General features: G+C 35.5%; 1 protein-coding gene and 1 long non-coding RNA gene across 12 annotated transcripts in view; both read right to left on the bottom strand.

The window, feature by feature from the left end:
- Positions 1-25,283, bottom strand: part of NIPBL (NIPBL cohesin loading factor) — a 150,882-nt gene that overhangs the window by 48,173 nt on the left and 77,426 nt on the right. For 7 of the 11 annotated variants that reach the window (XR_003995102.1, XM_030512489.1, XM_030512493.1 and 4 more), the window contains 2 exons: positions 18,408-19,028; positions 4,253-5,791 (listed from right to left, as the gene is read on the bottom strand). Coding sequence is in view for 10 of the 11 variants with exons in the window: in XM_030512489.1 (XP_030368349.1) it covers positions 4,253-5,791; positions 18,408-19,028 (2,160 nt within the window). In the remaining variant the exon portion in view is untranslated. Of the gene's footprint in view, positions 1-4,252; positions 5,792-8,308; positions 9,049-18,407; positions 19,029-25,283 lie in introns of those variants that run through there. The other 4 variants (XM_030512497.1, XM_030512496.1, XM_030512495.1 and 1 more) reach the window with 3 other exon arrangements.
- On the bottom strand, positions 2,807-4,235 carry LOC115619736. Its single transcript, XR_003995104.1, has 2 exons — positions 2,990-4,235; positions 2,807-2,921 (listed from the first exon to the last, which is right to left on the bottom strand). It is a non-coding gene; the product is annotated as an uncharacterized LOC115619736 (long non-coding RNA).

Below are 25,283 nucleotides of genomic sequence, written 5' to 3' on the forward strand. Positions count from 1 at the left end.
ATTTAAAAAACGTTAAAATTGATACTCCCTTTCTGTCCACAGTTTTCAGCTTTACCAGAAAGTATTTGTGAGTAGCTCTGCTGTGCTAACTAGAAGTCTGTGAGAGACATCACAAGTTGCCTCACTGAGCCAACGCAATCTGGATACAACTTTTCATCCTGGAATGCTCCCTTGTCACTCCTACCTAGAAGATGAGCACCTAATTGAGTACTCTGTTTCACAAGTGAGACTATTTCCAGCAGTGCTAGAACTCAAAGATGGACTGTCATGTTACACAAATGCCAAATTATAGTTACTATGGGCTCTGAAAAAGTCACCTGGAATAAAAAACAAAAAAACCCACCACCACCACCAACCTCCTGCCCCCCAGAAAAACAAACCACACAAGCAAAAGACAGAAAAACCTAGAAGCGTTGTTTTAACTCTATGATTTGAAGATGATTAAGCAGTAAATTTTTTAGCTGATGCTGTAAGAATATGCATAAAAAGCACCTTTGACAAAACAGCAGATCTCTCTCCACTCAAATTTCAGATCATATCATCAGAGAGTGCAGTATATTTAGGAAGACTTGCAGTGAGTAACAAAAACTTGCATGTAAAGTTCTGTGTTGTACCGATCATGAAGTCTTGCAACAATTCATGCAGTTAAGGACTAGCATTCAGATCAGACATTTTTTTTTTCTTCAACAACAAACTCTTTTTAGGTGACACCGGAAGACCCAAACAGCGATTCTGCATAACACACACTCATTTGTCCTCGAACTAAAACTTACATTACATGTATGGTGCTTATTTTGGAAAGGCAGTCCTTCAAACATATTATAAACCAACTCGGACAGGTCCTTACACAGACAGTTACAGTTTCTCTCATTATTCGTATCTGTTTCATAGTTTAACAAAGTAAAATGTTCTTATTCAGAATGCAGCAACTGTGAAACTGTTAACAGCTCCCATCCCACCACAGCTGATCAATATAGCTCTAAGAAGCAGCGGAAAAGGTATTCGCTGAAGCTCTGAAAAGAAAGGATAGCAAACATGACCTCCTCATTGCAGGCATGAACTCGAAAGGAAAAGTTTCATGGATCCCCAACAACATACATTTCCATTAAAATCAGGATAAAAGGCATTCACAGATGTTAAAACCAGAGGAAAAATATGTTACAATTCATTCTGACCCAGACAAAACAGGCCACAAAATTTCACTGTAAGACCCCTTAACAAATACACTATGAAAAAACTTCCATAACTTTCCTTGGAGCTAGAGTGAATCTTTCAGAAAAATGCTCAAAAATCAGGAGAGAGAGAAAAAAGTTGATTCTTCATCATAAATGCCAGAAGGGACTGTTGGGATGATTCCATATAAACAGTTGTATATGATGGCCATCCCTGCCATTCGTATCATAAAACAAAATTTCAAACCTGTCTATATAATTAGATTAAAATGTCACTTTGCCTTTTTGCAGTACAATGCAAGGCTTATCCACATGCATAATAAAGCATGGTTTTCAAATTTAAATTTTACAGAAGCAATGTAAAAAGCTGTACAGGCTTTCAGTTTGCAAACCATTAATTTTAGCTTAAAACAAGTCAACTTTACGGAATTTTGTAATGAATTAGTGTTAGTCCCTTAAGACAGAACGACTATTTAAATGGTGTTTTGCAGTAGCTGAACTAATCATATTTTAAAACTGAATTTTAGTTAAATCACAGCAATGATGTTGTATGTGACAAAGCCAGGAGAAGACATTTTCTTGTGGGAGGGATGTATGAAAAAGCAAAAACAAACGATAAGAAATACAAGCAAGTAAAATAAGGAAAGATAAAGTAAAATATACTAAGCTACATGGAAGAAGAGGGATGTGAGAAGTAGAATAATGATGCTACAAGGTAACACTAGAGAAGATCTGCTACAATCTATTAAGATATATAGGATGAACTAAATAAAGAATGTTTATGAAAAATACTTTTCCTAGTGTATTAAAATGTTTAGAACTAAAAATGGCACAGAGTAAGACAGTGAACACTTTTTCTCTTCTGGAGTGAGGACATTGTGACAATGGCATGAATATTTTCTGTATCAGTCAGTTGTTGACAAACAGACTTCAGCTTATGAAGAGATACTTTCATAAATTATGAACTTTTTCAAACACTGGAGTTCACTTAGTTACTGAGTACCATATATCCTAGGAAGTAAGTTACCAGGATGTTGGGGGAAAAAATACATAAAACTAAAAACACACATGAAAATCTGAAGTTCAAAGACACTTTTTTCAAAATCTGTTTGGCTGAACACTCAAAACCATTTGTAAGAGAGAAACATAGTTTCAACATTCTTCTTTTCACAAAACCTATTTCTAGTATCATTTTAAGACTTTGTTCTGAATACAATAGCAAAAAGACTGATACTAGATTCAAACATTTTTTTTCCCCTGGAAAATATGTCCCAGGTTATTTAGAGTACGTAAGAAATACATGACTTTATAAAACAAAAAATACTTAAAAACATTGCAAAAAGTTATAAACCTGACTTCAAATTCATGTGTTCCTCATGTGTGGCACATCTCCTAGTAGTGCTAATCAGACAAGACTCATTAAAACCTTTACACCTTACTAAAACATTCTATATGAATAACCACATACAATACAGACTATAAAAAAAGCACTTCAGAAACGCTTCAGAAAGTAGATACACACTGTATATGGCTCTGAGGGTTCTAAAAAATACTGATTTTCCACACATAGAATTGTGTGAATTCAAACTCTATCCTTCTAAGACTAGAGCTGAGTTCCATCAGAAAGTTTTCAGCATTCCCTATCAAGAACATAATGGTTTCATCTGAAATCTTTAGACTAAACTGATAACAAACGTCATAATTTTATGACTAACTCTAGATACCTATTATTCAAAATGGAAATTTTGTCTGTTCTGAACCTCAAAAAGGGACAGGGAAAATGTTCGTATTTCCAGGATAAAGAGCAAATATTTAACAAGGAGGCTAATATTTTACGAATAAGTAATACATGTCCTGAATGGTTAAGTTTTTAAGAGTGAATACAAACAGATTAGTAGATAGAGAATTGATGTTGCATAATAAATTCGTTATACAGATATCACCTCTGTACACATGTACATAAACATAGTTATACATTCCCCAAGATGATTTCTACATTATTTCTTATCAGATCAACTACGTAAGAAAACATTTTAATCTCAAATTTGTGATATACCTGGAACTGCATTCCTAAATCATCCTGAACACAGCTGAAATCCTCTCCCTGCCACCTGATTTGTCAATTTTGAGACATGACAACATATAAACATAACTATGTGAGAAATTTTAATGCTTTAAATGTTGAAGATTAAAAAAGACAGGAACCCTGACCAGTTAGTAACACTGATTTCACAATGCGAATTTATCTATTTCAATATGAAACCAAATTAGTCAAAATTAGAGCATCAGGAAAAAAACCAATCTTATATAAAAAGTGTTATATCTGCAGAAGAGACAATAAACCAAAAAGCAAACCTACAAACTATACTGAATTATTTTCTGTTCATATTACTTATTTGAAAATTCCAGCCAATTGTTTACCAGTTCCTTTCCTCTTTCTGCATACAATGAACCCTAGAGACAATGTCTGAACTCTCCTAAAGACAGAACCTTTTGTAAGCTTATTGTCACACAGCTTCAAGTATGGAGGCTCCCCAACAGAGTTGTATTTACAGTGTAAAAGAGGCAGATGGGACTTTGTAACTGTGTTCTTATTGCATCATGTCAAAACGTGCCTTGGAAAAACATAATTCATTTCCAGTTAAGCATATAGAAGAATCCTAGGGCTTGTATACATAGTATTTCCCACTGCTCCAGCTACACTGATTTAGTTACAGTAGTACCAGTCCCTCATATAAAACACACTTAAACCAGTTTAAATCATAGGATTTACATTTCACTGGATAAATTACCAGGGTAAACTAATGTAGCTCAAGTACAGCTTAAGACCATTTAAGTGTTCCCACATCAGGTACTTGCACTGGAGTAAATAAATCATTTCAGGTTCATTGTAGTAAGACTTCTAATCATGACAGGCCTACAGATGAGTTTCACTTTGTTGCCCAAAATCACCATATAAACAAGTATATAAACTAGCTATCAAACATTTGTGTTGAATTTCTAACTACAAAAGTAGCAAATCTAAAAGAATAGGACTGTAAAAAAGACATAATTCAATTAATATTAAAAAAAAATCTTACCTTTATTAGATTTGGATGACTTGTTCTTGTTGGGTTTAAAACAAGAGCCCCTTGATTTATCTTCTCTATCCTTAATAAATTTCTGCACATCATCCAAAGAAAGCTTTTGAAGGACAACTACAGGCTTAGCTCCTTTATTTAGATCTTCAACTAGCCCAATCTTCTCTACTTTGTCTTTCTGTTCACCTCTAAATTCAGTTTTCCTTGACTCCTGAGTAACATTGCCATCTTTATCACGCTTGATTTTTGGAATGACGAAATGTTTCAATGCACCAGATCTTGCCCCCAACAAATAACTGGGAAACTCTGCTTTACTGTCAGCATGTGCTTTATTAGTATCTACTTTACCCTTATTACCATCTGTCCTTCGTTCATCCTTGCTGTTGGGTGATTTAAAACCAGGTTTATCAGGTCTTGATTTACTTGAATCTCCTCTGCCTTCCTGTTTAATACGAGGGCTGTCAGGTCTTGATTTCTGATCCCCAGCAGAAAACCTTTCCCTTGAATCACCAGACTCATGCCTATGTTTCTTTTCAAATTTCTCAGGTTTTGAACCATCAGATTTAATACCATGCTTAGAATCATGTTCATTTTTGTTTGCAGATCTCAAATATTCAGGCCTTCTAATCTTGGATGGATCTCCTCTGTATCTCTCTGAATCCCCCCTATCCTCAGATCTTTGTTTAAGGCTATCATGATCACGCCTCAGTGTATCAGAAACTGAACGACCATCAGGCCTTTGCTTTATTGGATCAGATCTACTTTCAGGTTTTACCCTTGAAAGATCAGATTTCACATCTAGTTTATGTCTAGATATCTCAACTTTCTTATCTGACAATGGTTTACTGGAGTCCCTCCTATTATCATGTTTATGTTTTGGTGTTTCAGGCCTGCCTTCAGTCTTCTGTTTTGGCGTTTCAGGCCTGCCTTCACTCTTCTGTTTTGGCGTTTCGGGCCTCTGCCTTATTTCCTGTTTGCCATTATTTTGTTTTCCCTCATTGTGTTTCATCTCCATTTGCCTGCTCTCATTTTGTTTTGATTCCGTCTGTCTGTTCTCATTTTGTTTCACTTCCATTTGTCTGCTTTCATGCTTGCTTTCATGTTTAGCTTCTAACTGTTTGTTCTCATTGTGTTTACTTTCCAACCGTCTGCTCTCACTTTGCTGAAATTCCATTTGCCTGTTTTCATTTTGCTGGATATCTGTCTTTTGACCTTCAAAGTCTGGCTTTTTCCTAAAAATTTCTGGATGGTTTTCAGGTTTAAATTTAAGAACTCCAACAGTGTCTTCTTGGGGAACACACACAAACCCGTCATTATACTGCTTAATTTCTTCAGGTTTTTTGATGGTGTCCAAATCCTGAGTTACTGTTGCCTGAGAGTCCGCTCTTCCTGCTTGCTGCAGATCAATACTAACCATCAACGCTGGCCTCGCCCCATTTCCTGCAGAACCTGTCTCCTGAGAAGCTGCTCTGTTTCCTCCAGTAGCACCTCCAGCCTCCTGCGGTTTATTTTCTTGTTTTCGCTTCTTCAGAGGCTTATCTGCAAGTGAAAGAGAAACATCACAAATTACATATATAGACTGGTAAATGTCTAAGCAAGAATGTCCATTCCCCTCCACTCCCCCCAATTCATCCTCCTCAACAAGTATGTGCACACACAACAAAATCAATTAATTTAAAAGCAAGAATAGAACTTCTCTAGCTAATACTTTTTAACATATTCAGACTACCATTCATTGTCAGTCTACCACAGCTGCCAAGTAATCATCAAAAAACCCCACTCTTAAAACATATGACACCAAAATCCCTGTGTAATTAATTCCTGAGACCCTAATAAAACAGCTGCAATACATAAAGACAAAAAAACCCCCATCCCAACCAAACCCAAAACTTCTAGAAAACCCAAAACTAATTATGGTTGAAGCAGAAGTCTGCAGCAACAAAGTTAGTGTACATGTCCACAACTACTTTTTGAGGATTACTGCTATAAAAGATTCTCTTCTGACAGATTCAGCCTGCTTCATTATACATGAACTAACCAAGAATCTACAGTGATTAAGACAGAGGTTCTCCCTACTTGGTTCAGCGCATCAGTTGGATTTCAAACACATTTTATAGCCAGGGAACACATGAACAATGAACAAAAATGACTAAAGTAACTCCAACACTCCATGCTTGTCTTTGAACCAAAGCCGTATACCAAGAGTTGGAGTTTATATCATAATACGTATGTATTTGTTGGGGGGCGACTACACACTTAAAAGCTTGAGTATTTTCTCTTTGCAACCATAATTCTTTTCATGGATGAAATAAAAAGTTCAGTGATAACTTTATGCAGTGTCAAGAGCTTGACTCTGCAATAAACCTTTCTGTTTGTACTAAAAAATCATTAAGAATAGAACACAGAAAAATAAAGTGAGCCAATAACACACCCTGTAATTTGGTAGAATTCGTAGAAACGAGAAGCACATGGAAGTATCCAAAAGAGTATGTTCTTTTCATTTAAACTACAACCTATTTCTATAACGAACATGGTACTCTAAACTAAAATTAATTTCTGCCATGAAAACCAAAAGCCCTACTTGCACTAAGCCTTATATTCTCATTTCTGAACTATCATTGTGTAATTTGTCAAAAAAACTCCAATGACTTTCTCTGCAGTGAGGGAATATGACTTTAAGTCTAATGAATTATGAAACATAGGTTGGAAATACTGTCATACAGATATATTGTCAAAATGTCTAGACGACAAATGCAATATAAAAATAACTTATTTTGTGCCTAGATTTGTGGTGCCTTATCACCAGATGCAATGAGCCAGCTCTTATTTTGGAGTGAGGAATGAGGTAAGGAGGATGCAATCAAGGAATACAAAACAAACGCCAAGGATAAAAACACCACCCTCTCAAATGCTAAACCAAAGTTATAATGCATGTTTTCCAATTTCTTCTACATTTGTAGAAGATTCTTATTTAGAAGAATTAAAACTTTGAAGGATCATCTCCAATATTAACATTCAAGAACAATACCAAGTAGTAACATGGTCAATGCCAGTGATATGAACATGCTTTTTCTCCCATTATTTTTATTTCCAAGTCTATTTGTACATCTCTAACTTCCTAAAACTCCAAAATTATATATAGTGTTTAAGGCTGGAAGACAGTAAAGACAGATACAATCAACTCCATGTAGAAACTGGTCAACTGCAAATAAGGAACTTTGCAAAATTCAACAAAAACCTGTAAGAACACCTGCCAACTTTATGGTAGAGATGTGAAGCAAAATAAACTTGCCAGATCAAAGGTGCAGTTTTGTAGCATGGAGATTTTTTCTTTTTCTGTACTACACAACTGTTGGATTGATATGAGAACTTACACAGACTAATTTCCCTACACTACTGATTAAAATGAACATAGTTTTTTGAAACCTTCATGCAGTAATGAAAAATCTTTTTCTCCACGTGACTAAGAGGGTTTTGGCGTCATTGAGCTTCATGGCAGGTCTTAGGAATTGTAATGAAGTAGAAGCTTCCAGATTCATTGGTTTCAAATTGGATGTTGGGGTTTTTTTGGTTTAAGAAAACATATACGTTAATACACACACATCCACACACATCATTACCTTATTTCTGAATTACAACTCTTTAAATTTTGAAAAACAAATTGAGAAAGTTGAGTTCTTAGCAAAAATCAGTCAGCTTTTTCATTTTAACCTAGACATGTAAGCCACACCTAAAAAGTCCTGAAAAGCTCTGATGGTGGATCTAACAGTAGCCTTTAAGACATTACTGTTATTAGTTATGTGCCCCATTCCTTTAAATGAGGTTATCACCTGTAGCAGAAGGGAACACATATTCGTATTTCCACAAGTGCATGTCATTGTCCAATGTACCACCTTAAGGCACGAGTGAAGATGGTTTACATAAACATACCAGGCTGAACGAGTCAGATAAGAGCCAAGTGAATGTTTCCCTCTGCTACCACTACTACAGGAGCAAGGCAGATGGCCAGGAGCTGCGATGTCTTAAACAACTGTAGCTGGATCAACCAAAACTCACCTTTCAGAACCCTCATGCTGAAGGCTCCAAGATTAAACAACCAAAACAATTCAAGTAGGACCAATTTTCTCGCTTGAACTTCTGTAACTGACCAGGCTCAAAATGCTGCTGCTCTTCATCATCCAAAACATCAAATTGTAAGTTGAACACATGTAAGTAGACGATCACACCAGAACTTGGCATACGTATTCCCTTTAAACTCAGAGCTCTTCTGATGCACCTTCCTCATTTCTCTTGACAAATGAATACTGATGTTTTAGTAGTTATGATAACAACATGTTGCCATCTTATCTAAGAACACCTTCAAAGTTTTCTCTTCCTAAATGGCAAGGTGATTGCAAACAGAGTTACAGATTACTCCAGATTTCTTCATATTTCCAGTGAATCTTCATGGTGATCCTCCGAACTAGATTTCATCATTACTGTTTTGCTTCTATGAGATTTCAGGATCTAGGACAAAAAAACTGGCCCAAGTATATGAAAATACCAGGTTGAACTAGGGTGTAAAAGATACAACAAGTACATAGTACAACCATCTTCATCGAGCATAATAAAAAAACTCCACTGAATGAGCACAAAAACTTCTTAAGTTGCCATGGTAGCTGCAGAAATCTGAAAGCTGACATACACCATTGGGTTTCAAGGGCTTTATAAAATCTTGAACTCACTTTGAACTATATGAGAATAATCAAAGAGTGAGAGGTGAACACAGAGTAATTACCCTCAGAAAACTGATGTCTTCTTATCTTTTCTTTTACAGTCAAATATATGAAAGTTTGCATACATCTACTTTGTTGTTTTGAGTCCCAAGACCCCTTAGGGTTTTGATGAACAGATGAACTTAGGAACTTTTACAATCCATTCAAATATACTTTGTATCCTTCAGTATCCAAGCTTCATCCACTTCATTCCATATATAGTAGAATTTCTTTTTATTATCAGAATCTAGGACTTTGCCAAAATACCAGGCTAAAGTTTTTCTTTCAAATCCTGCAGATGTACATTCAAAGCTTGCCACAATCCTGGACAGATAGGCTCACAAGCTCTTGAGACCAATAAAGTGCGATCAGCATCTTTTTTCTTCACTCTTTGTAACAGTCTTCATAATAAAAGGAATGTATTTTAAGCTTTCTGACTATATCAGAGATGAAGTATCCAAGCTTGTTGTTTTCAGATTCTTTTCTCTTTAGTAACATTATCCACTCCTCCCCCTCTTCCCTCAGAATGTAGATACATCCAAAATACATCTACATTTTGTTAAATTCTTGAAAAAAAAATTATGACAGTTCAGAGCATAGTCTGACCCTCATTATTCTCTTATGTATACATCCTTTTGGCTCAGCAAACATAGATGTTCTCTTTACATTGCAACATGCTCAACAAAAGACAATACCTTGGTACTCAAAGCAAGATCAGAAGCTACCTTATTCTAAAAAATCGTAGAGATGTTCTATCAAGTTAAAAGGGTCACTGTGGTGCAAGAAAAAAAGCATTATAGGAACCACTAATTTGAAATGTAAAAAAAAATTAGCTGGATTTCCAAGTGGTTATCCTCACCTGTTCTCTTATGAACAGTATTCCTGGAGACTTGGGTGGCCTTCATCTTTGGAAATATCTGTGTATCAAAACGATGAGTACTTTCAGATTTAGAAATTAATCAACTACTGTGGAACCTTTGGGCAAAAAAACCATCGCACTGGAATAACCACAGATACTTTCAGATATATTTCTGCTGAAGCCATGAGTCAATAATGGTTTGAAGAATATCCATCCTGAAAACGGGTATGCTTGGAAGCAGGGAAAGTGTTAGGGATAGCAGCTGGATGAGGGGAGCTGTACTAAAGAAGTATCTCTGTTCTTCTGTTTAACCTGAAATCTCTCCAAAGCAGCAGCCAGAATACCATTAGTGCTGAAGTCTCCAATGCTACTGCTTTCTTGCAAACCTGATGATTGCTTAAATCCCAGACAAACGAGTATAATAGGATGATAGCTTAAAAACTGCTAGAACTGCTTGTCCTAGCAAACTGAAACGGGCCTTTTGTAACTAGCTGTGAAAACGTAACAAGTCTAAATAATAACCACATGCATGGTTGCTAAGCTTCATTTTAGCAGAATGGTAACACTTTGCTCTATTAATACTGTTTGGTAGACTAAAATAGAGAGATTTCTGAATGATCTTGAAGACACAACAGATCAATTATCACTTTCCCATTTATATCTTGTAGGGGATTCAATTCATATCCAGGATGGTTAAATGTGAATGTACTCCTCTTCAGAATACAAAGATGCTGAATTCTGGCTGAACCATTTTTGATGACTCCAGTACAAACTTTCTTTTTTAAAGCACAGAAATATTTTAAAGCTCTAACACTCTTCAGAGATTACTGCAATATGCCTACACCATTTGAATTACCACTTACTTGAATTATTTAATTCAGCAATTAGTAAATTTAAAGCAAATATACCAGTCCTAAGCAGTTAATTACTTATTTTCAACCCTTCCATTTTTTTAACAACATCAGAGACAAGTCAGCTAGAGGCCAATTACTAGCTTGCTTTATTTAAGCTAACAGTTAAGATTAGGAATTTTCAACAGGTAACATACAACTATGCATCTAAATATCAACTCTGTGTTCACTGACAGCTGTTTTCTTTTCTTAGTTATTTTTCACAGATTTCTCCAAAGCTGTCCCAGCGCCCTGTCCCCACAACCAACAGTGTTCTGAAGACCACAGGAACCAAAACATTCTGGGTACAAGGAAGGTTTAAAATTACTCCAATAGTACTGATGGATGACCTATCAATGGAGTGAGGGCAAATATCCATTCTTATCTTTCTACTCCTTCACGAACATTCAACATTACTGACCATGAGAGTTAGCTCTCATCCAACCTCCCTGCAAAGCCATATAGCAACAAAGAACTGAAGAACCAATAAGAACTCTTCACATCAGCAGAAGAGACTCCTAGAGTACATCCTGCTCCCCTTAAAAGACAGACTCAGCAAATACAGGTCAAAAATCTTATTCTCACTGGTTGCTCCTGTACAGAAGAAACTAAGAATGTGAAGTCATGAATCTGGTATAGGAAGCTTTACAAACAGAACATAATTCCAAAGTCTCTGAAGAAGAGACCACAGCTTCCAGCTGCTGCAGTTCAGAGGAAGGGATTTCTGAGAATCTGAACACAAACAGCTGCTGACTTATATTAATCTGTTAAAAAGACTTTATCAAATTTCTGGACACTGCAAAAAACAAAGTCCATCAGGAGGGATGTCCAAAATCATTCAGGACAAAACACAAAAAAAGACTATAGAAGTCCCTGACATGCCTTAGAGTGTTGCAGACTTCAGAATCTTCATTCTGGTTAAGTTTTGCTTGTTTTCTTAAATCTAACAATGATGTAATCAGCATAACTGGAGAATGAAATATGATCTTATGATTTTTTCTACTTAAGGATGCCTAGTAACACATTTCCTGTTAACTATACTAATACAAAAGATATTTGAAAGGAAATAACAAGAATTGAACTGAAGAAATGTATAAGAAGGTATCTACACTTGTTTAGAGATTGGAAGCTTAACCTCCCTGAATTTAATTGCTTTTACAAACAATATGATTTTAATTTATTTATGAGATAGATTTTTCTGACACAAATACAAGGTTTTATCCATGGGGTTGCTTTGCGAAGAATTCTAGTTTTGTAAACTCAATTGTTAAAATATCTTAGCAAAACCTGAAGTGCAATTACTTTGAAATACCTAATGCAGCACCTAATTTCACAAGAAAAAGGGGACACACTAACAGCAGACTAAATGAAAAATACCTGTTTTATCTATGACTTACAAATTAACATATCCAATTAGTTTTTAATTCATTTCTATAGATAGTAAACTTTAGAAATCAGCAATGACTTTGAAAGCTTTCTTCCAGATGTGGATTTTATTCTGACATAATACCCTGCACTCAAAAATACTTTCAATTAACTAGATCCAGTCACATTTATACTGCATGAAATAAAAAAAAGTCTGTCTTCTTAGGTTGATGTCAGAGTGAACTTGGTGACTATAAACTATAGAAATGCTGGTCCTAAACTCTTAAAAAGGTATATTAATTATACATGCCATTTCTTTAGATTTAAATCCATTATAGAGAAGCGACTGTCCCAGAACAAAATTCATTACTGGGTAATATAAATCCTCCCATCTATCTAACAAGTACAATTGAGCGCGTATGCTACATGCAAGTTATATTAAATTTTCTAATTCTAGGTTACGCTAAGATTAAAAAAATAGACGTCTTACCAAACTGCTAGCTTTTAGTAATTTTTTACACCTGCTTACAAGGACAGGTTTCTGTACTACCCTGTGTAAACCCCAACCTGAGAAAAATGAGGGAATTTGCATGTTACACAAGAGCACCAAACTGAAGTAAATGCCATTAAAAATATACGCCTCTACTTTTTTTTTTTTTAAATGTGCTTTTCATTCAATTAGTATTTCATTCTTTATAAAAAAAAAAAAAGTATTTTTTCCTAGATAGATGGAAACATTGCAAAATTGCATTGCAATTTCTCTAGAGGAATTTCTTCCCTTTACTTTTCTTGAAACATGTCTGAACACACACACACGCACACACACACATATCTCTCATCTACAGGAACTGGCAGTTGCAAAACTGCTTTTTCTTCAGAAAGATACATGAGATGTCAGCTTCATCCATTATGTCACACTACGAAATGCAGACTTAATGAAATACACAAAATAGATGACACCTAATTCTCACACTGTCCTACAACACATTCACACAATCATTTGTATTTTACACTGTCTCATTTCATTTTCTGGTATTAGTCACCTTAATCTTCTGCAAGATTACTATACAAATGACAACACTTATAGCTCTATTTTTAAGGAAATAAAACCCCTGTAACATATTTTTGGAAATGAATGCTAATATACTGGTTATAATTAAACATTCTGTCATTTCATTAATTGGCTTCATAAAATAAGATGTAAACAAACTGTTCATTCTTAATAGAGTTCTATTAGTTTCCTCTTTGGGGAACTTTCGGGGGAGATGGGTAATGGGAAGAAAGGGAGAGGAGCTGGATAAGAACTTAAAAGGTAAGAGAAAAAGGTTACTTACCTATAACTGTAGTTTTGAGAGTTTTTCTCCGGCAGATTCACACTCTTGGGTTGTGTGTCTCTGCTGCTATGGGCTTGGAACGAACTAAAAATGAAGGGCCCACAGCAGGCATCCAAATGCCCCCTAACTGATCCAATTATTGGAAATAAAGTTATTACAGATTCACTTCTTCTTAATTCAAAGAATCCACAGTAAGATTCCAAAGAAATGGGTAAAATGGATCCTCAGAGGTAAAATATATAGGGAAAACAACACAGATATGAGTAGGCTTGTCTCATTTAAAAAATGCTTCTAATGCTTTTAAGTAAAAAAAAAATAATACATTAGCCTCCCAATGAAACTGTCAGTGATTAATGATTTCATTACTTTTCTCACAAACTCCAGAGAATGGTGCCTTTTACAAGTAAAAGTAGAACTCCTTAATCTGTTAAGACAGGTGCATTATAGAAAAGTGTCTTTGAAGTAGCCTTTATCTAACAGTGAACACACAATATTATGTATGGAAGAGCTCAAATTAAAATTTAGCAAATCTGAATAAAATAAAACACTACAGAAATTTGAAAAAGAGTCTTTGAAAAAAGATGGGTTCCTTTCAGTTTTTTGGTTTTGGTTTATTTTTTTTTTAAAGCAATTTTCAAGGTTACCTTCCCCTTTTCCCTTCCTAGAAGACTCAGAGCTCATTTTAATATCTGCAATACTTTTGATTCACAGTATTTGGGGTTTTTAGTAAAGCATGAAAGGTCTTGAGGTATAAAGTGTGAACCTGAAAATTAATTCAGTAGCAGTTCTAAATTTTGAAGAACAAGAAGAACTTAACGTAATTTTCTAGGAAGGGGTTAGACCCAAAGTGACTGACTAGTTTTAAACTACTTGACTATACACAGAAATAACCCACTTGGGTTATTTGAACAGTGAACAGTGGGAAAGCACAAGTTAATGTGAAGAACTGAGGTTACTAACAAAATTTCTCTCTCAATATCCTTCCCAATCCCAACCAAGGAAAAAAAGATTCCTGAGAAGAACAGAAATTCCTGGGATATAATTTTCTAAACCTCAACAGGATTTCCTAAACTTCCTTGGAGTAGTCAACTTCAGAATGTGAACAAAGCACAACTCCAGTAAAGTGAACAAACCAGGTTCAGAATATGGACCTCTACTTGTTCCAAAAGTATTCAACAGCACCAAGTAGTATAGGAAATACGACTACTGATGGTGATTAGAAGAGAAGAAAGTGTGCAAGAAACTTCATTGCCTTTCTAAATACATGACATCAGCGAAGTATCACAATGCACCTAAGCCAAGGATGGTTCATTTGTTGTGATTGTTGTGGAAAAAGATAATCCCTTTCTGTATTGGCCCTTCCAAACCACTTTTTTTTTCCAACTCAGATAATCTGAGTCTGGATAAAAAATAGCTGGATCTACTTGTAATCACACACATTTTTTCCAAAGAGAAGATATCTAGTATTGATTAACAACTTGTATCTGATGAGGATATAGATGCCATTGTGCGGGGGGCAATGGTAACTGAAGACCTGAGTATGTCATGTTCCATGGATTTATTTACTTGTTCTGCGGGTATTAAACATAATAAATGCATTAGAATGTAACTTCTGGTGCCAAGTGCCTTGATCTTCCTAATTTCCAACTATGCTTTTCATTGAGAAATACAGACAAATTACTTGCAAAATTAATCAATACAAAGAGACTTCCTTGATGGAAAAAGTAGGAAGAGATGGACTCTTGTCCTTTCACGCAGAGCACAAGGGCGAAACCAACTTTTTTGAACTTTGTGTGTCTCCGTCATGATGAAAAGACCATATAATCCACTTAATCCAAGATCCAAATGGATCAAAAGGATAGAATTATAAAAACAGAGCTCTGAAAATTACTCAGATACTAGACAAAAGGTCTATAAAATCACTTCTTATGCATACCTGATATACATTAGATCAAATCTGCCAGATTTTGCATTAGTGATTTTTGCACTAAGATTTCTTTTTTCAAAAAGCAAAAGCATGATGATCAGGTTCCAATAAGAGACACTGCTTTTCAAAGGTGGCGGCACTTCTGAAAAACCTTGTGTTAGTTCCACCTCTGAAACAGAGACTGCCTCCCACTTTGAGAGACTTTGTTTGGTGGACCCTAAATATTTTAACAGTTTTGTTAGAATTAATGACTTATTACAGAAAGTACTATAATTACCAAAGGGCTCCAATCTCCATTTCCCACATGTACCAAACATTATAAAAGGACCTCAGTATTAACAGAAAAGAACGTGGCATTGCTTTAGGCAAGTGTACCTCCCCAAAAAATCTCTGCCTCTCCTCTGGAATAAACAGTTCCACCACACTACTGGTTCCAAGCCCCTGAAAGAACATGGAATATCCAACCAAAGCCTTACAATTAGAAAGAAAGTAACTGAAAACCTTTGAGGAAGCATAGCACTACAGCCATTTCATGTCTAAAAAAAAAGACAGAAGAGACCAGTAACCTATCAAAACCTATGAGTACAATTCTACTCAAAGTAAGTTATGCAAGACAACAATGTGTGCTTACACAGAAAGTGTAGTGTTACTGTAATATGCATTCCCATGCCTAGACTACAAAAGTAGCAAATATTCTTTCATGCAGATTTCAGTATACTCTAGCATCTTCAGTAAATTCTCTAGAGGGAAGCTGGCTATTATAAAACGTCAGCTAGCATTATACATTCCCATTCTAATTAGACTGAGTACTTGCTACAGTCACACTATTTTCTTCACATAATGTAACCTGAAGTTACAGTGTATGTACTAAAATGCACAAATGCCAGGCTTTTGCATCAATACCGTAAGCAGCTTCACAAAAATGAATGACAAATTTAGGAGTTATTGGATAGATTTCTAACAGACATATTCCCCTAGGAACAATAGAGGAAGCTTCCTCCTGCAGTCACACCAAACTGAACAGCTATAACTAGAACTATTCCAGTGCGCCTCAACTTGTAAACATAGTATAAACTTACAAGCAATGCAAAAGCATCATAAACCCCCTATTTTTCCAAGGTAACAGCTTTTCAGGAAATCTGTCAGAAGACTGCTAAAAATCCTTCTACTCAATACTTTTCATTCATAGCTGAAATCTCAGCAGCCAAAGTGAAAAGAGATGCTGTCTAGCAACATACCACCAGTGAATAAATGGTGATCATTTGTCACTATATAAGGTAGCAAATCCTGCACCTGATTAATAGCAATTGCAGAACCATATGAAGAACTGAGACCTGCCAGAAGATGCAGTTAGAAGGGTAGCATAAGGTTGGAATCATTTGGGAATGTGGTTACTGAGCAGTGGTGAAGGGGAGAGATCACTTTCTATAAACATCACTCCTTTCCCCAAAAGAAAGAAATCAAAGTCACCCTGTGGCTATGCAATTATGGTAAACAAACTTCACAACTAATGCTCAACATTTCCTGAAAGCCAGAACAAAAGAGAAAATGTGTTTTAGTCTTGCTTTAAGTGCATTTTTCCAGACGCTTTTCATCTAAAATGTGCTGAGATTCTACCTGAAGTGTGCAGATAAAAAGTAGCTTTTATAGTACAAGGAGACAAACCACAAGCTCCCGATCAATAAATTTAAAATGAGTAGAAGAGATTTAAGCAAAGAGGCAAATTCCCCATTTCACTAAATTAAAATTAAAGGTGAGCACTCTTTTAAGGTGAGCACACATTTTCTCCATATATTCACATACAACATTTCCTAAAAAGACTTAATTTAGTCACTAAACAAGAAATATCTGAGAACTTAAGCCTTTTAGTAACTGCAAAAAACACATCTGCAAACAGACATGCAACTCCCTCTCTCCTCCTCTCCCCTCACCCCAGCATCTTTAAAAACAGAAAAAAAAAGAAAAAAAGAAAATGAGAATAGGGAGAAAATTTGTGCTCTCAGTGCTGGTTAAACACCCAAGCTGTATGTAAATTCAGCTGCATTCATACAAGTATGCCCAAAATTGACAATTTTCACCTATGAGCTTCCAAAATCAGAATTTGCATCACTTCGTGAGATTTTTGTTGGGAGTGTCTAATAAATTAGCATTATACTGTAGAAGATTTTTTCTCAGAAGTTAAACACAGTGCAGTTTCTGGAAGTTTCTGAAAAATACTTATGTTAACCTATTACTATCTAATTCATAAAATACATCTTATCTTCAAGATTTAGATGTGGACTTTGCGTCTGTTTTTGGGATTTCTGAGACCTTCAAATCAGTTAACAACAGAGAAAAGACAACAAAACAAGCCAAAGAGGATAGATTCAATTAAATCAGTTAGGACAACCAGTACAGCTACTGAAGTTAAGAGAAAACATTTCAAAGGCTTATCTGGTTCTGTGCTAGAGACCATACAGATACATGATAGTTCTCTAAAGTTTGCAATGCCTACATAATAATGAATATCCAGCTGAATAAACATTGGAGACAAGATAGTAGTGTATCTTACCAAATCATTACACTGTCTTTAAAAGAATAGATGTGATTTTAATCTAATACCTCCTTCACATAGGCAACATGAGTAGTTAATCAATAATTCAACTACCAAAACTTACTACAAATTTTGACTTATGGTACTGCTGGGATTTTAGAAACTATAAACAACATCAATTGTACTTCATTCAGTCTCATGATTCAAAATAAGAGTAACTTAAAAAGAATTTTGAAACAAGAACTTCACTTTCCATACATTAAGACCCCAAATAAAGAATACCAGATATTAAAAATATGCATATATGAGAGGTTACAGTTCATTGTTAGAGGGGAATGGAGATGAATGTCACAGAAGAACCTACACTGAGTAAACAGAATTGAACTATGTGACAATGACAAGAAGTTTTTTAAATATATATATATATATGGGGTTTATATGCATATATATATTTATATAATATATAGTGTATACACACACACAATCCTTTTACCTTTATCTTGCACTTCTTTTGAAAATCGCTCCCTTTCAATAGCTGATTCGCGTTCTATCCGCTCAATTTCAGCCAATGCATCCAACTCTACTTCATCATATGACGTTATAGTTCCTTGTTGCTGTGTCTGTACCACAGGAGTTTGAGGTTGTTTTGCAGCAACTGAAGTGTTCTGTTGTAAAACAGGCACTTGTTGTGCCTGTAGGAAAGCTGTCTGTTCGTGCTGCGGCAAACACTGAGCAGCGTTTAGTGGGCGGTTAACATCCTGTGGAGTAACGGGTGTTTTAGAAGTCTGTCCTGGGTACTGCACATTAAAAGGAATATCACCCTCTGACACACTGCTGTTTTCCAAACCAGAAAGCATATCATCCTGCTGGTCCATATCCGAAGATCTTACACGAGAGAGTCTTAATGTAAGCTTAGTGGAGTCCTTGGAAGGAGAACTAATGATATCATACATTGCAGCTTTTTCAGTCTGGTCTTTTTCATCCTTGCCTAACTTCATTTTCTTTTGTTTCTTTTGCTTTCTTTCTGGAGAATCTAACAATATGTCTGGGGGAACATCTCTAGGTGATGAATAAGGTGGAGGCTGAGACTGTTGGATTAAAGGTTGTCTTGATCCTAGAATAATAATTCAGAAAAACTGAACAGTTATGTTGTTTCATGTTTATATAAAAACACACTAAATATAACCTACATAATTTTAATGTGTATTTCTAAATATATCTGTGTTCACAAAGGTCTAAATAAGATTGGTAGGAAGCACATAATTCCTTGATCAGGATGTAATCTAGATAGTTGCAGTGTATTTCCTAGGAATTTTAGCAGTCCACTGCAGGTAGACAAGGGATCATTTCAGAGAAGATGGAATGAAAAAACCCACCACCAAAAAAGAACAATAAAAATAGTACCTGCAGGTTCAGAATATCAACTATTAGAAAATGGTCAATGAAAGCAAGTTGACTACAGAAAAAGGAAAGATCAAAAAGATTCATAATAAGGTCCAGTGATGAAGACTTAGTGATCGGTGCATAAGCATTAGCTATTTCAGCCACCCATTTTAATTCTTTAAAAAAAAAAAAACCACAACAAAACCCAAACCAAAACATAACACAACCTCCTTAACTTTGATTCTAACAGTTTGTTTTTCACTTTTTACTTTTTATTTTATTTTAAGTAAAGTAATTCCAACCTCCCCCCCCTTGTTACTATCCAGGTAACGCTAACTGTCTCAAGGTATTTTTCCTGCTTTATATCTCCTCCTCCCCCCTCCCCCTTTTTTTAATGTATGAAGTTTTACTTCTCCATGCACTTACTCCAGACTTTAAGTGTATCTAGAGAATTTTTAAAAGCGGACATTTTTAATTAAAAGCATTGTCCAATTAATCACATTCAAATTTTTTGTTCCTCAAATTAAACTAGATCCCCATAACGGTTAGCCCAGAAAAAAACTTTGAAAAACAGAGAAGCTTTTCAACCTGTCCTAATTATAATTTTGACCTGGAATTTTTGGCTTAAAAAGGAATACTGGATGGAGGGGAAGCCTTTTGGCTGGACCAATAGGGCCAGCCTCCTCTTGTTAAAGCAAACATTTATCAGATTTATTAATCCATTAGGGAATGCTGGACTTCAGAAAGCAGTGACTGAGATTATTATTAGTCATTCTGATGACTAATATGATGAGATTATTATTAGTCATTCATTATCATACCCGCCATTATAGGTCAGTACTTTTAACAATAATAAAAAACTAATTGGAATACAGGTTCCCATGTGCTTCATTCAAGAAACACTACTAAACATGAAAGCAGCTTTATTCTGCAGCTATAACTGCTACTAGATATTTGAAGAAATATTAAGAATCATTAAGTAATATACTGACCTGTAGAAGAAAATAAAATGGATACTTCTAGCAAAATTCAAATTCACATGAAGGTGTGCCTTTACTGATGACTTCTTTGCACACACTGCTGTACTTATTTTTTCTCCCTAGTACATTCTGTGAGAATACTTCTGTATATAGAGAGCAGGTTATGAAATGGGTTTATCTTATCCCTTCTTGACCATTGGCAACAACTCTATACTCTGCCAATAACATCCACAATGTTGGGAAGTCCTATTTTGATTCATCCCAGTTCTCAAGATCTTTCCACTATTCTGCTTCCCCTCCTCAAATCAGATACCTCACTCAACCACCAGTACTGAATTCCTGGCTACACCTTGAAAATCTCTCACTTGCTTTTCACCAAAAATTCCTATTCCTGTGATGCTCCCCCTAGTAGTGTCTCTTTCGGTTATTTAAAAGATTGTCTTAGTGTAATGTGTAGCAGAAATCATTTGCTACTGATTTATTTTATGGTAATGACTACCATTCAGGACAAGCTGCATTTTTACTTCTACAAATATTACAGGCAGCTCAAAACTTTTCAAAGAGATCTTACTGACATCTTACTCTGGAATTATCTCTTAAATGAATACTTCTGAAGTTGCAACAATTGAACATTTACTGTTTTTCACAGTTACACTTCAAATAGAGGTCAGAGATTCGATTTTCCCTTGTCCTGAAGTTTTAAGTAAATACGACAAGATTGTTCTGATTTGACATTAATTTGGTATTTGACATGCTGAAAAACAATACTGCACACACAGTATTATCTTTGGGTAGACTTGAGGAGGTCAGAAGGATTTCAGTGCATTCCATTGAACATACATAGAATCCAGTAAATGAAGAAACAAAAGCAAAAAGTTTTCCCTCTCCTAGGCAGCACTACGAATAGATATCTAAAGTATCTCTCTCCTGAAGGAAATTCCTGAAAGTTTGACAGTAAGGCCTATAAGCTGCACTGTAAAAGCACATGTTCTGGCAGTAACTTCGCGTATTTAGGAGACGTCTAATGATGGTTAAGCCTCTGGCAACAAGGAGGCTTAGAAGCTACAATGCTTATGTACTGAAGTGAAAAGGAATTGAAAAAGATGAAGTGTTCTGAAACAGTTTCACTCTACTGCAGATACTAGCAGTTTTGAACAGGTATTACACACTGAATATGTACCGCATTCTGTTGGATGCTTAGACATTAGACAAAACATCACCCATTCAACAGACAGAATTTTGCCTATTACTGTTGAAGTCAGTCTGGAATATTTCCTATGGGAGAAGGCTTGAGCCATTATATGTCTGAAAATAAAGTTCTTACAAGACTTCTTAATAACAGAAGAAATGTTTTTGTAGAAAGAATACACAGACACGCAGTTATGATCTGTTTGCTGAACCAGTTGAGATTCCAAGATTAGTAAGTTTTGTTCTACCAAATGCTATCAATGTAGTAATTAATATGATGATCTTCGGAAATGATCTTTGGGAATGAATAGAATTTTAGCAGCTTTTCAGTTTAAATCTAGGGCTGTCCGGTAATTCAGGAGGGAAAAATCTGACCTTCTGTAGTTCATCTTCCATAGCATCAGTAAAAGAACTTCATGCAATCACTCTTTATATGGCAGGGATATGTAAAACTTTTGAGATAAAAAAAAATTTTCCACCGATTTGGGAAGGTCATTGTACCATTACTGAACAGGAAATATTGATGGTCAATCAGATAACACCAAATGTAGCTGAGAAGCACGTAACATCAATAGCAACTGAGACCTCTACAGAGAACAAATACACCCATCAACAGTACCTCCAGAGTCTTTCAGTCATCCTGACAACCCATAATAACCCTGGGACTGGTTCTCTGTTCCTACTGATTCCTAGTGGTAGATGGTAATGAATATGGAAGAAGTTTTATCAACTGCTGTAGCAACTTTTAAACTATTTTTTTCTGTGACTCTTGACTGATTTCTTATCAAATCCTTTATAACGCAAGTAACTATGAAAAGCATTACATTGACAGTGACTTAGCCTTCTTAGAAATGTAAAGTTTCAAAACCAGTTCTTGTTTGTTTACTGAGCTTCACTCACTCATTGTGCATCAGTAACTTCAGTAGCAAACAAATAAGCTTCTTTCCAGGAGACTGCAGACATCACTGACATCTCCACCTTAGGGTTTCTGTCTACACACTTTCTAATCACACCACAATAGTTGCATCTCACTTAAGCATTCATGATACTTTCTCTGACAATCTCTAGGCATCTTCAGAGTAAAGGCTGCTTGCTTTTCAAAGCTGATGCACCGAATTCATACCACTGATCACTCTGTTTGTTGTGATCCACATGGTTAAAAACCAACTGTTAAGGTTACAGAAACTTAGGATTCACGTATTTCACAGAATTTTAAAGATTTATTAGCTTTCCACTTGCACAGTAACTTCCAAAGTTACTCAAACTTCCAAAGGGTTAGTCAAAACCATATCTTCATATTTCTTTGACTCCCCTGCAGATAAAGGTTCCCAGATATTGACAGAAAGTATTTCACCCATCCCACATCCTCTTTTGCCAGAAGCGTCGTTACTTGTGAATGAAAGCGGGTAAAAACCTGCTAGCGAACAAATGAAGACTAATGTCTAATACTTGGTTCATAGTGCATTGGAGAGAAACTTAAGGAACATTCAAGTGCTACACCTTTTTAAATCCATAGCAAAGTCATGGATTTCCTGGACTCCTCGAGAGTCCAGGAAAATTATTTAAGTGGGTACCAAATTGTTGCACAGACTTGGACACAGCGTTCCAGACTTTTTACTGAAAAAGTCTCTGGAAAGAGAGGCATTAAGAAATTCGTATGTGCTATTTGTGGATTATCAGACTTCACATTTGAGTAATTACACTGTAAATAAGTTCCTAAAGGCAGAAGCTGGAGAAGGAGAAAAGAATCAGAGCATCCATACTGCATTCATACTGATGTCTATCTATCGGAAAGCTAAGAACCTGATGATGACAACAGAATCTGAGGAACACACTACTGCCAAAAGATTTTAAGAGACTGCAGTTACAATGTGTAAATGGAAGTGTCTCATACTTTTTTTTTTAATTTCATATGAGCCTATTTACCAGTTTCACATAAATTAAATGTTTTCATAAAAATGGGATCAGACAAATTCACCCTGGAACTCTGGCTAAACCAACCTCAGAATTGGTCATAATCATCTTGAGAATCTGTGCCTCCAGCAGACTCAAGAAGAGAAAAACAATCCCTTCAAAAGGACGGTTAACTACTGCCCAGAGTATTCTACATAGTCGGTATGATTTAAGTACATACTGGAAGAATAATTTCTTCTAGGACTAGGTACTAGGATTGAGGAAATAATAAAGAGGTAGTATTCCAAAGTGAATTTGCTAAGAATAAGTATCATCAAATCGAAATAATATTATTCCATAAAGCAATAGGTCTTGTGGATCAAAGAGAACTGAGTGCCATATCTAGTCTCTAGCATGGCTTTCTATGTAGCTTCTCATAACAATTTCACTAACAGCTGAGGACATATGATCTAGACAAAAATACGGTAAGATTGCAGTATACCCTATAGCAAAACTGTCTTCATCAACTATCAGTTGTTCTTGGTAAAAATGGATGGAATGCAGGTGAACAAGTGCAGATTTCCAGAGTACAGTCTTAAGAACAGTAGTTTAAATTATTTGTTATTTATAACTTCTCATGTAACAGAACATTTTATTAATCTAAAGATCATAACAGCTTTTGGCGTTGAGTCTTTGAGAGGCCCACCATTGCTTTCAAAAACAGAATCAAAAATTACAATTTTCTTGACTAATTAGAATAACCTTTTGAAACAAAAGAAATTCAGTGAGTAGCACCACGAAATTTTAATTCACCTGAGAAAGAACAATTGTAACATCATGAGAGGAAGACAGATAAGCTCTATAGAAATACAGCAGTATGTTTAAAACAACTTGCGATATGAATCTAAGTTATCAGCAAAGGTCTTATACTCTCATATACAACCGTAGTATCACACAAAGCTGTCTACAGTACTTTGCTTACTACTCATCCTTCTAAGTCTTCAGATAGAGTTGTAGTTATGACTTAGGACAGTACAACTCAAGATAAATGGAGACCACTTAAAATTCAGGCAAAAATACCAAAGACAAGTAGAAGTCCAGAAATGGTGACTTATGTACAGATGATAGAAAGAGACCATGCTGCTCTGTCTGTAGAAGATTAGATTAGTGCAAGACATGCTAATGTACCTTGATATGTAAATGACTGCTGTAAAAAAAAAAAAGGAACATGAATGTTTTTTCCTTGCCCATTGGAAAGAAGTCAAGAAGTGTCATGGCTAACTGCAACAAAAATTATTTGGGCTAAGCATTAGGAGAAAAGCTTTCTAGCACTAAGAATTCAAATGGGTCATATAGCAAGAATAAGTAAATTCCATTACTGACATTTTAACAACAACAACAAAAAAAAAAAAGATGGAAGTTATTGGGAGCAATACTGGTACAGCTCATCCAACATGAGATGGGATAAGATGATGGGAAGCACCCAAGTCCTTTCCTGTCTATTTTCTAAAATCACTGAATCTTCCTCTGGAAATCTTCCCAAGTTTTGTACCAGATATAAAGAAATCATTACTTATTTTGAATAACAATGCCGACATCCATTTTCAAAGAGGATAGCTTAATTTAAAAATCAAACTTAAAGGGACAGCACATGAGATAAAGAAAGAACATACATTGGAAGGTTTCTAGGGACAGACTGCATTCATTTTTCACATACTCTTCCAATAGTTTTCAGGGAGGAGTCTCACCACTTTCTCCAGAGCTTAAAATGCCTCATGAAAATACCCAGCTTTGGCTGTTCTAGTTTAGGACTGATGTATTCAGAAGCATCCTTGCATAAAAAAAAGAAGACTTGAAGAAAGAAACAAGAATGAATGTTTATTCTGCCCTGTCAGAAAGAATCTTTTGAGTAAATTTCTTCCACC

This window comes from Strigops habroptila, chromosome Z (assembly GCF_004027225.2).
Source record: "Strigops habroptila isolate Jane chromosome Z, bStrHab1.2.pri, whole genome shotgun sequence".
Classification (NCBI taxonomy): domain Eukaryota; kingdom Metazoa; phylum Chordata; class Aves; order Psittaciformes; family Psittacidae; genus Strigops; species Strigops habroptila.